At 48.6% G+C, this 12740-nt stretch overlaps 1 protein-coding gene across 1 annotated transcript in view; it reads right to left on the bottom strand.

Annotated features, from left to right (window-relative positions):
• Nucleotides 1-12740, bottom strand: part of TUBGCP5 (tubulin gamma complex component 5) — a 78314-nt gene that overhangs the window by 25102 nt on the left and 40472 nt on the right. The window contains exon 21 of the mRNA XM_078768592.1: nucleotides 10574-10695. Within this exon, the coding sequence (XP_078624718.1) occupies nucleotides 10574-10695 (122 nt within the window). The remainder of the gene's footprint in view (nucleotides 1-10573; nucleotides 10696-12740) is intronic.

The raw sequence follows: 12740 nt of genomic DNA, 5'->3' as shown, positions 1-12740 counted from the left end.
TGGTGCGTGGGATCTCGGCACGGGTAAGCCCCCGTCCCTGCACCGAGTGCCGGACGCATCCAGCCGCCGGCACCAAAGAACCCGCGTTCATTGCTCGGCTGTACGAAGCCGGGCTGTAGACGTGAATTGGCGCACCGAGAGGATCTAATAAGTAGACGGGTGATGAGGGTAGTGTTTTGGCCCCGAAATTAGAAAAAAAAGCAAAATTTGATGATGGTAGAGTGATTGGCAAATTTTTGATTTATTGAATTTGGACGAACAAAATTTATAGTGAGAGACCCCCGATGTGGTGGGATGGCAAATCCACCATCCCTCACAGACGGGGGGCAAAAGAGCACTAGTTTATGGGGTTGATGGCAGTGAAAACTAGCCCGGGTGGGTTAGGATATTGTGTGTAGGGCCCTAGAAGATGACATTAGGTAACGTTAAGGTTAGTTAGTGACAAGGATACCTGTAGTGGGGACGCAGGTAGATTAGCGTGGATGATAATGACGAGGGAGCGCAATAGTTTAAAGGGACGACTGGGAAGCGCAAGTTTCAGAGGGGAGTAGTTAGCTGAGATGATGCCATGTGTTTGAAAAATGGAACAGGTGTGATTGCACAGGTGTGCAACTGAACAGGTGTGTGGAGCAGTGTTTGAGTGATAGTAGTGGTGATTGTGTATTGTGATGACCAAATGGTCCAGGAAGAAAGGAGGGTGCAGGTGGCACCAGGTATGAGTGCACAGGTGTGCAACAACAGGTATGGAGAATGGTTGTGTGGAAGACATGGAGTGTGGAATATATGGAGTATTGGAATGGATGGTCGTGGAGTGAGTAGGATGGAAACAATGGAGTGGAGTGGATGGTGCGAAGGTGTGAATGGGGGAAGAGTGGACCCCCATCACGAATACCCGGGGCGGGTAGTGTAAGTGTTAGGTAGAGGGTTTTTTATTTTTTTTTTTTTTTTTTGTATACAAGATCGAGGCTCGTGAAAGAGCGAACATTAATCACACAGAAAGACAAACCGACACATAAAACATATAACATCGGGAGCGGTAGACAAGATGGGGAGAGAGGGGGAAGGACACAAACACAACATTTGAGAGCAGGGACCGAGAGACATGGAGACATCGAGAGATCTGAGAGAGGGCGAGGGCTTTGGGGGGGGGGGGGGGCATGGGAAGGGGGCGGTGGGAGAGGTATAAAACATATGGACACTGCCAGGACTTCCAGGAAAGAAGTTGGAATTTCAAACAAGGTGGATCTGGGGTGAATTAGCGGGGGTAGAAAAGATCAAGGTTTTGGATGGGGGAAGATAAGAGATGGTGGTGAACAGCTGTTTTAAAGACCTGGAGGGAGGAGTGGGATTGAAGGGAGTGAGGGAGTTTGTTCCAGAGGCGGGAGAAAAGAGGAATGAAAGAGTGAAGGTGAGCAGAGAGCCGAGATTTCGGCAGTTTAACCATCAGAGGGTTGCTGGCAGATCTTGTGCGACCTGTAGGAATATTTGGGGGACAGAGCACAGAGAGAGCTGGGGGTGCAAGGCCGGAGAGGAGTCGGTAGAAGACAGAAAGACCACCTACCTGCCTGCGGTGAGTGAGTGAAAGGCCCTCAGAGATAGCTTCATCGCGGGAGATTCCAATAATTCTGAAAGCTTTGGTTTCAACAGCGTGAAGCCGAGCTAGGTGTGAGGCAGGAGCACCGGCCCATAGGGGAGAACAGTATTCCATTGAGCTGCGGATGAAAGCCTTGTATGTGGTGAGGAGCTCAGGTGTGCCGAGGAAGGACTTCGCACGACGGAGGATGCCCAGTCGGCGACTGGCTTTGGAGGCCAGCTTGGAAATGTGGTTTTCCCAAGAAAGATCATGGCAGATAGTGAGACCCAAAATCTTGAGCGACAGAACTTCTTGGAGAGGATTGTTGAGAAAGTAGATGGGAGGGTTGTCCAGTCGATCTTTTCGGAGAGACATAGTAAGAGTGTGAGATTTGTCAGGATTGAAAGACATGTTCCACTTGTTTGACCAGTCTGTGATTTTGTCCAGGTCTTCAGAGAGTGAGGAGGCAGCAGACTGCCGATCTGAGGGAAGATGAATGGAGCGGCAGAGAGTGGAGTCATCAGCAAAGAGATAGAGAGGATTTTCGAGAGAGTCAGAGAGATCATTGATGAAGACCAGAAAAAGCACGGGGCCCAGAACACTGCCTTGGGGAACTCCAGCCTGAACAGGAAGAGGAGATGAGAGAAACCCATTCAGGGCCACACGTTGACGACGACTAGAGAGGAAGTCCGCCAGCCATGCGTGGAGATTTCCATGGATACCAAAGGAGGAGAGTTTGGTGAGCAGAGCGGGGTGCCAGACCGTGTCGAAGGCACGTGATATGTCGAGGGAGACAGCTCTAATTTCCTGTTTGGCATTGAGGACCTCCATCCATTGTTGAGACAGCAGAAGCAGCATGTCCAGAGTAGAGTGACCTGGTCTGAAACCAAATTGATGATCAGAGATCAAGCCATTGGAGAAGAGGAAAGATTTCATATCCGAAGCAATGATGGATTCCATGACTTTGCTGATAATTGGGAGAAGGCTGATTGGTCTGTAGTTGCTAGGATCTGTTTTTGCACCTTTTTTGTGCAAAGCGGTGATGTTGGCTGATTTCCAAGCAGATGGCAGTTGACCTTGAGCAAAAGAGAGGGTGAAGAGAACAGAGAGAGGGTGAGATAGAGCAGCAGAGCAGGATTTTAGGACCCGTGGGCTGATGCCGTCGGGTCCAGTTGCAGAATCAGAGTCGAGGGTTGACAGAAACTTTTCCACCTTGTCAGGAGGAAAGGACACGGAGTCCAGGAGCAGCAGGGTACGACTGGCTATGGTGGGTACAGAGAGGGATGGGTTTGGGACACAAGATTTAGAGGCAAACACAGAGTTGAGGCATTCAGCTTTTTCACGTGCGGAGTCAGCTGTGTAGCCGTTTGAGGTAAGGGAGGGGATGGAGGGGGAACAAACACCAGAAACGGATTTGACCAGACGCCACCAGGATTTGGAAGAGGGAGACAGATAAGACAGTTCGGTCTTGAGAACGGAGAGATATTGTTTCCTGGCTCTCCTGAGGGTGGACACACACTTGTTTCGGGCTTTGTGAAAGGAAATGAGATTTCCTTCCGTTGGATTTGCTTTCCAGGAGACGAAGGCAAGTTGTTTCTGGGCAACAGCCTCACCACAAGATTCCGTGTACCATGGACGGGAGGAAGGGTATGACAACTGAAGACGAGATGGGATAAATCTGTGCATGAGAGAGAGCAATTTACTTTGGAAGAATTCCCAGGATGAGTTGATGTCAGAGGTGGTAGAGATGGGAGACCAGTCCAGATGATTGATGGCTGCTTGAAGACCGTGCCAGTTGGCCTGAGTGAAATGCCAGACTCGTCGACGCTGAGCAGGCTCCCTGAGGATGGTCAGAGAGATGTCCACTTTAACAAGGACATGATCAGATGATCCGATCGGAGCAGAAGAAGAGCAGCAGACATTTTCAGGGAAGTTAGTCATAACCAAGTCCAGAAGAGAAGATGTTCCGTTGACTGAGATCCGGGTCGGGAAATTGACAGATTGTGTCAGTCCCAGTGAGTCGCAGAAGTCCTTTGCTGAGGAGCCATGGCTGGTGAGAGAGGTACCCACACCCAGCCAACTGGCATGATGACAGTTGAAATCACCACATATGAGGAAGAGAGAGTTGGGATGAGTAGATAGAAGTTGGTCCATATCATCAGACAGCGAGATGTAGATGGAGTCATCACTGTTTGGTGGACGGTACAACACACATATGAACAAGAGGTGGGAGCGAAGGGGAAGCCGTAGCCAGAGGTATTCCTGGGGGTGAGGTGGAGAGAGTGCAGTGCAGGGCGAGTGAGGAAGAGAGTTTTTGATAAAGATAGCAACCCCGCCTCCAGGACGAGGCTCAGGTCTATCATACCGGAGGAGGGAGTAGCCCGGGAGAGATACTATGGAATCAGAGACATCATAAAGGAGGAAAGTTTCTGTTAAGCAGATCACGTCTGGTTTGACAGAAGCAACCTGTATGGAGAGATCAGTTAAGTTTGAACGAAGGCCCCGGATGTTTGAGGTCCATACCGTTAATGAAGAGGAAGGGGGAGCATCAGATACAGAACAGGGGGGAGGAGGGGTAGGGTAAGATGTGGAAGAGGTGGAAGAGATAGGGAGAGCTGTTGAAGGTGTGTCAGAGATTTCAGAATAGCTCGGAGAAAGGGAAGGATGGGGCGGACAAAAGGTTTGATGGTGATTGGGTGAGCCACAATGAGGTGTTATTTGAGGAGGGGGAAGAGCGAGGCAGAAGGTTGGGGGAGATGGAGGTGAGAGTTTGAAGGGGGAAGAAGCGGGGAGGACGCTTTGAGGAGGGGGAGTGAGAGGGGGGAAATTGAGAAGCAATGAGGGTGGGGAGATTTGAAGGGGAGGGGTGAGGGGGGAGTTTGGGAGGGAAGGGACAAGGGGAGGGATTTGAAAGGGATGGGATATGGGGAAGATTTGGAGGGGAGGGGTGAGGCAGGAGTCTAGGAGGGGAGGGGCGAGGGGGCGTCTTGGCGGGGAGGGGTGAGGGGGTAGTTTAGGAGGGAGGGGGCAAGGGGGGAGATTTGAAAGGGATGGGTGATGGGGAAGATTTGGAGGGGAGGGGTGATGGGGAAGATTTGGAGGGGAGGGGTTATGGGGAAGATTTGGAGGGGAGGGGTGAGATTGGATTTTTGAAAGTGTACGATTTATGGGAAACGAACATTTATTGCAAAATGAGTTTCTTGTGACCTTCGAGTTAAAAATACGTTTAAGGACGCTGGATGGAGGATGGAGTGCAGGAGAGTTTAGGGAATGTAGAAAAAAGGCACTATAGGAGATGGATATTTTTTTTTTTGGGATGAATTGATTTGGTGAGCAAGTCGAAAGCAGCCTTTTAAAGAAGAAGAAGAAAAAGGTGTTATAAAATATGACGGAATACATAACTTGAGGGGAAAGTGTAAACATTGAAGGTTAATGAGTGAAAACTATCTGGGGAAATGGGGGAGAAACACGTGGTCGAAGAACGAACGAACGAATAAGAATGAATAAACGAATGAGAACAGAGAAGGAAATGTTTTTTTTTTGTTTTTTTTTGTTGTTGTTTTTTTGAGTTGAGATTTACACAAGGAAGTAGGCTATGGGTGAAAAGACTGGGAATACAGAGAACGAAAGTTATTGGATCACAAACGACGGACCGCTGAGAGAAAAACAAAGACTCAAGGTTGTACAGTGCACACTGTACAAGGCCTCAAGACACGACACGGCAAACAGACGATCAATTTATGAAAGATAAACACCGAGAAACAACCAAAGTTGCACACAATAACTTCACACACCGAAGGATAAATACAGTTTCGACAAAATACAATTGTGAACCGACTTAACTTCGAAAAACGTGGAGACCGTGTGAAGCTTCGAATATCCCTCCCACCGTCTCCGAGATCTCGCGAGATCTTCAAGGGTATAGGTAAATTGTGGTTGGATATTGGCATCTGTGGTGCGAGTGGAAGAATGATGTTTGGATGGGTGCATTAGTGTTGTGGAAATGGCTGGGCGTGTAGCCTGTTAGTGTGTGTAGTTGGTTTGGGCACTCCACCACTGTGAGGATGTCGGCCAGGTGAGGCCGCAGGTGGGCTCTGGGAGCCGGTAGTTGTGGATGGGGCCCGAGGATCCGGAGGACGGACCCGGGTAGCCCAGTGCCAGAGGGCACCAAGGGGTGACAGAGCCAGGAGGGGCTTTCCCCAGTTAGTTAGGTTAGGGTGAGGAGCTAGGTAAGCTCGGGTGGCAACTGCAGTGGTGGAGGTGTGCAGGTGGGTAGACCTGCTGGGAGAGCTACACGTCGCAGCCCAGAAATTGTGCGAGGGCACCGGGAGATGAATCGGGGGAGTGAGACCCCAAATTGAGAAGCACCACAGTTTGGTCAATGGGAATTGGTTTTTAGAACCCATAGTGTAAGTTGGCCAATGGATTGGCAGGGAAAGACCCCGGGTAGTGTAAAGTGTGTTAAAATCATTTAGAGAGTAGTTAGGATGAAGTCTCCTCGCACCATCTGCATCCACTCACCTGAGGTGACAGGTACTCCACACCATGCCATGTTTTGATTATTTTTTATGATGCAAATGTTTGGATTGTGAGACGCATCATGACGTGGGTGTGACATTGTGCTTGATGTTCCATCTCTTCCTCCTTATGAGGATTGATGATGAATTTGGTGATGGCAAATTTTGGATAGAGGGATTGTGGTGACGAATTTGGTATAGGAGAAATATGGGGAAGACGTGACAGTAGTGACGAATTTGTAAATGGGTAGATTTTGTAAATATGGGGTAAGGGCAAGGGTAGTGTAGGTGACAGGGGGGTGACGTACGGTAGGGACGAGCTTTCTCACTTCGCCCTCCGTACGCATTTCGCCTTGCATTGCCTTATTGATGTGTACCCTTGTGACCTTACCCCTCGCTCAATTGTCTCTTTTGTCTCCCACATGACCTGTGCGCCATTGGGTGCCGAGGGGAGCGTGCGTGGGTCGGCCATTGTGCGCCCGAAATTCCCAGAACCAGCTGTCTGCATCGATGCACCACATTATGGACCACATGCCTGTGGCCGAGCACCACTGATGGACCCCATGGGTTGGGGCATGGCCCCTCTGCTGGAACCGGCCATGAGGGCCCGAAATCTTGCTGGCGGACCTTGGCCACAGGGCACCGATGCCCCACAGGTGAACCACACGTAGTCGGCCCTGTGGGCCATAAATAAAGAAAATAAAAAGGACACATTGGGTACACTTTATTGCAAATAGGCCGCCAGTAAGAAAATGAAAGAATGACAACATCTGGAAGACCAAATAATAATAACCAGCAGAGGGAGCCGAAGAGCAAGAGATCACCTGCAGGGTTAGGGGTTGTTGATTTTATTTTTATGGAACATGCATTGAACACTGATGAACTATGGTGACTGCACCGATTGGTGCTTGAGGGTGCTTGTATTGGTGCGTTTTCGGGTGCTTTCATGGTGCATTGATGCAGAGCAGACTGTCTCCCCCCCAGAAAGAACAATCACAGGTCCTGGGTTAGTTTTGTAAATAAAAATAGCGTCATTGTAAATAATGCTCCCCACCGTCAGTGTATAGTTTGAAGACAATTCCGCAATTCGGTTAACTGTGGGCGTGTCTGTTAGGCAGGGTGCAATGGAGCAGCGGGACACATTTATTTATGTTTTAAAACTGTCGCACTCAGGGTCAGGTTAAAAGTAGAGGGAACTACACCTACGTGTCACACTAAATAAAAGTTGTAGGCCCGGGACGTGCCTAAGAGGAGGAGGGTGCAGTGTTGCGGATATGAGAACTGTATATTTTTTTTATTGTGTGCTTTATTATTATTATTATTATTGGTTATTCTGCGCCCCCCTGCCTCCGGAGCTGTGTAAAGGTGAAAGGGCATCCCATAATTAGTCCACAAGCATACACGTCAGCCAAATAATAGAATACCCCTGTTTGATAGTTATCTCTTATTCTGTGTTTTAGGGTAAGGCTGTGTCTCCCATTAATTGAAGTACTCCATTGCACCAGTGAAAGAGAATAGATCCCCTTTCATTCCCATCCCCAAAATCTCCATTTCCTTTTACATCCCCTCTCGTGATTGCCAACCCTCGATTGCCAATTACCTCCCCTCCAAAACCACCATTGAACATGTGCTCGGGTCGGAGAAGAAAGGCGTGCCCGCCCGTCGTCATCAAGGGCGGAGCCAGAGGGTCGCGCGACCAACCAGGGCCGAGGTGAGCACCCCGATGGGCGTGTCCTGAAGGCCGGCGGCTTAATCGCCGGAGGCGTTATAAAGGCGCGCACGCAAGAAGCAAGTGAGGGGGTCGTGAGTTGGTCGTCAGTGGAGGGTCAGTGGTTGCGTTGGTTGCGGTAAGAAGTCGGTGGTGAGAAGTGGTGGCGTTGAGTGGTCAGTGGTTGCGTTGGTTGCGTTGAGTTGTCGGTGGTGAGGAGACGCCAGGGCCAAGAGAGAGAAGGTTCAAGGTCAATCACCAGCAGTTGCGCCAGAGATGGCAGACGCGCCAAGAGGTGAGCCAGAGAAGCAGCTTTGGCTCCACAAGCAGCGTTGACTCCACCAGGCAGCTTCAACCCGTTACCCCGCGGGGACCAGATAGCGGTGGCAGCGGTGGCCGTCGAGGTCCAGCCGACGTCCCGTGCGGGATCAAGCCCGAACCATCTGCCCCAGCTGAACCTTCCCATTCCTCCTTCCAGCATTCATTCCTTTCCTCCACCCTTCTTGTGTACGTGAGTTTGTTCTGTGTGTCTTGTCCCTGGGTTAATTAAGTCTGTATAAGCTAGTATTTGCACTGTGTCACCTGCGTCTTATGTGGTGTAAATAAACGTGACTGCTTGCTTTTTGCTTATGTGTGTAAATAGTAAATAAATTCAGTAGTATTTCCAAACCTTTCTTTGCCTTCGTCTTCCTCTTTGCATTCGTCGTTTTAGTATTTTCCCTCATTGAGCAGCCGCGGTGCGATCCGGCCAACGTTTGGGTGAAATCGGGTTCTAATCGGGGAGTAACTGTTCGGTCGCGGAGCCTTCGCTCGGCAAACAACATCTAAACCGCGATCAGTAACAATATATTGTTGCGGATATGAGGATTGCATTTTTTTTTGATTGTGTTGTATTATATTGGAGATGGTGATGAACATTGTTGGATATGGCCCCTCCTGCCTCCAGAGTTGTATAAAGGTAAAAAGGGCGTCTCGGTAATTAGTCCAAAAGCATACACGTCAGCTAATCATAGAATACCCTTGTTCAGTAGCTTATATCTTATTATGTGTCTTAGAGTAAGGCTGTGTCTCCCATTAACTTAAATACTCCATTGCACCAAGTGAAAAAGATAGATTCCCTTCATTCCCATTCCCAAAAACCTCCATTTCCCCTTTCGTCAATTGCCATTCGCATTGCCAACTAACAATTGCCGCCATTGGCCACGAGGCAGGGTTGGGGAAGAAAGGCGGGTCCCCACCTCGTCATAGAGGGGAGGAGTGAGTCAGCCCCACTCAACCAACCACGAACAAGGGGTTGGACTTGGAGAGGGTGTGGAGAGAAACATCAAGGAGGTTCGCGAAGGTTGAGGGGCGGGGCCTATATAACCCGCAGCTGGGGCGTTCCCAAAAGGCAGATGAGCTTTTACGGCATGAGCTACGACAAGAGCGGAGTGTGTGGTTTTTTTGGTCAGAGCTGGGTTGGTCGTCAGTGGTGGTCAGTGTTTGCGTAGAGTGGAGGGGTTGCGTTGAGTTGTCGGTGGTGAGGAAGAGTTGGACTAAGCAAGAGAGAAAGAGTCCTGGAGTTAGTGAGAGAGGGAGAGAGGACCCGTCACGCCAGACCCCCCACCAGCAGCGTTGGCTTGGCTCCACCAAGCAGCTCCGACCCGCTACCCCGCGCAAACGACAGGATCGGTGGCATCGGCGGCCGTCGAGGTCCAGCCCGACGTCCCGTGCGGGATCAAACTCCAGCCAGCTCCGTGCCTTCCTCCAGCCACCCACCTCCTGTCATTCCTGCCTGCAATTTCCATCCATTTGCGTACGTGAGTTTGTTTTGTTCGTGCTGTCCTGGGTAGTAACAATAAGTCTGTATAAGCTAAAGATTTCACTGTGTCACCTGCGTCTCATGTCCCTGTAAATAAAAGGGACAAGACTGCTTTCTTCTTGCTTATATGTGTGTAAATAATAAACCCAGTTACTCTTCTGTACGTCTTCTTCCTCTTTGCATTCGGTCGCTTTGGAGTTTTCCATATTGAGCAGCTGCGGTGCGATACGGCCAACGTTTGGGTTGAATCGGGTTTTAGTCGGGGAATAACTGTTCGGTCGCGGAGCCTCCGCTCGGCAAATATAACATCTTTAACCACGTACTGTAACAATCTATATATATATATATATATATATATATATATATATATATATATATATATATATATATATAAACACACAGCCTGCTTATATTTATAAATAATACACACACATGTTGGGTCACCCAATCAAGATCAGTTATTTGGACTTTTGTGGACTATCAAGAAGATTGATGTTTAAAGCTGTAGCAAAAATGGACTTGGAAATGCATCACAGTAATGAGGGGCCACATGGCCTCATTTCCTTGTTTGAGGTTGTATAGGATTGTGTGATGACTACTTACACTGTGTTGTCTCATGGTGACTGTGGACTACGGTATTTGTATCTTAATTTCCCTTTTGCTTATGGAATACAAATACAGTACTTGGGTGCAATTGATTCGATTCCCGACAACGAATTCCCCTAGTCATTGTGTGATGAGAAACAGTCAATGGAGGCAGCAGGGCCCAGCATTAAATCTCAAGGATTACTCCCAGCCGAAGAAACGGCATGCTTGCAGGGAAGAGAGGGACGGCGGGGGTAGCAAATCAAAGTATCAACTGAGCAGAATTCTAATCAACTACAACACTAGAGGGAACACAAAATGTTAGAAATCAGGGCGCAATAAAACGATGATTGCCATCCATTATTTGTAATCGCTGATAGAGCACATACCCGTGTGATGAGGTAAGTGTTCAGACTGCTAACGAAGTGCAGGAGACGCATTCGTAGCAAGAACATTCGACGGGCCAAGTGCATACAAGCACCCAAAGGTTCGCTCTGCCCCTGCAAGAGTTCTATGAGAGAAGGCAATATAATAATGGCAATATAATAATATAACATAATAATGTAATAAAATAATAATATAATAAAATAATAAAATAATGCAAATAATATAAAAACACAAAGCACAATATACCAGCCCATGTATACATTCTTGGCATAAGAAGAATCCTCACCAGTGGCCAGACCCCTTCACTTTGGCTGAATTGTTTGCAGGAAGCAAACCACCGCTTTGCACAAAAAAGGTGCAAAAACAGATCCCAGCAACTACAGACCAATCAGCCTTCTCCCAATTATCAGCAAAGTCATGGAATCCATCATTGCTTCAGATATTAAATCTTTCCTCTTCTCCAATGGCTTGATCTCTGATCATCAATTTGGTTTCAGACCTGGTCACTCTACTCTGGACATGCTGCTTCTGCTTTCTCAACAATGGATGGAGGTCCTCAACGCCAAACAGGAAATTAGAGCTGTCTCCCTTGACATTTCACGTGCCTTCGATACGGTCTGGCACCCTGCTCTGCTCACCAAACTCTCCTCCTTTGGTATCCATGGAAATCTCCACGCATGGCTGGCGGACTTCCTCTCTGGTCGTAGTCAACGTGTGGCCCTGAATGGGTTTCTCTCATCTCCTCTTCCTGTTCAGGCTGGAGTTCCCCAAGGTAGTGTTCTGGGCCCTGTGCTTTTTCTGGTCTTCATCAATGATCTCTCTGACTCTCTTGAAAATCCTCTCTATCTCTTTGCTGACGACTCTACTCTCTGTCGCTCCATTCCTCATCCCTCAGATCGGCAGTCTGCAGCCTCCTCACTCTCTGCAGACCTGGACAAAATCACAGACTGGTCAAACAAGTGGAACATGTCTTTCAATCCTGACAAATCTCACACTCTTACAATGTCTCTCCGAAAGGACCGACTGGACAACCCTCCCATCTACTTTCTCAACAATCCTCTCCAAGAAGTTATGTCGCTCAAGCTTTTGGGTCTCACTATCTGCCATGATCTTTCTTGGGAAAACCACATTTCCAAACTGGCCTCCAAAGCCAGTCGCCGACTGGGCATCCTCCGTCGTGCGAAGTCCTTCCTTGGCACACCTGAGCTCCTCACCACATACAAGGCTTTCATCCGCAGCTCAATGGAATACTGTTCCCCCCTCTGGGCTGGTGCTCCTGCCTCACACCTTGCTCGGCTTCACGCTGTTGAGGCCAAAGCTTTCAGAATCATTGGAATCTCCTGCGATGTAGTCAACTCCGAGGGCCTTTCACTCACTCACCGCAGGCAGGTTGGTGGTCTTTCTGTCTTCTACCGACTCCTCTCCGGCCTTGCTCCCCCAGCTCTCTCTGTGCTCTGTCCCCCCAATATTCCTTCAGGTCGCACAAGATCTGCCTGCAACCCTCTTATGGTTAAACTGCCAAAGTCTAGGCTCTCTGCTCACCTTCACTCTTTCATTCCCCTTTTCTCCCGCCTCTGGAACAAACTCCCCCACTCCCTTCAATCCCACTCCTCCCTCCAGGTCTTTAAAACAGCTGTTCACCACCATCTCTTATCTTCCCCAATCGAAAACCTTGATCTTTTCTACCCCCGGTAATTCACCCCAGAGTCCTTGCAGTGTTCATATGTTTTATTCCTCTCCCACCTCCCCCCAAGTCCTCCCGATGTCCATGCTCTCAAATGTTGTGTTTGTGTCCTTCCCCCTCTCTCCCCATCTTGTCTGCCACTCCCCTTGTTTTTTGTGTGTTTGTGTGTGTGTGTTTTTTGTGTGTTTTGTGTGTCAGTTTGTCTTTTTGTGTGATTAATGTTAGCTCTTTTACGAGCCTCGATCTTGTATACAAAAAAAAAAAAAAAAAAAAAAAAAAGCAGATTGCAGTCACAAAAGGTCTCCCTGTCGTCCCAACGAAGTGGAATAAATTTCACATTTCTCCACACTGGTTTGATGAATTGCAGTTGACGGATCCGTTTTTATGTTTATTATTTTTATCTTCATTGTATTGAAATGTCAATGGACCCCAGATCTATTCACGTCATGGCATGTTTGACACAAATCCTTTTGGGGGGAAAAAGT

This window comes from Myxine glutinosa, chromosome 14 (genome assembly GCF_964187855.1).
Source record: "Myxine glutinosa chromosome 14, kmMyxGlut1.1, whole genome shotgun sequence".
NCBI lineage: Eukaryota > Metazoa > Chordata > Myxini > Myxiniformes > Myxinidae > Myxine > Myxine glutinosa.
This window is presented reverse-complemented; position numbering and strand designations above follow the sequence as displayed.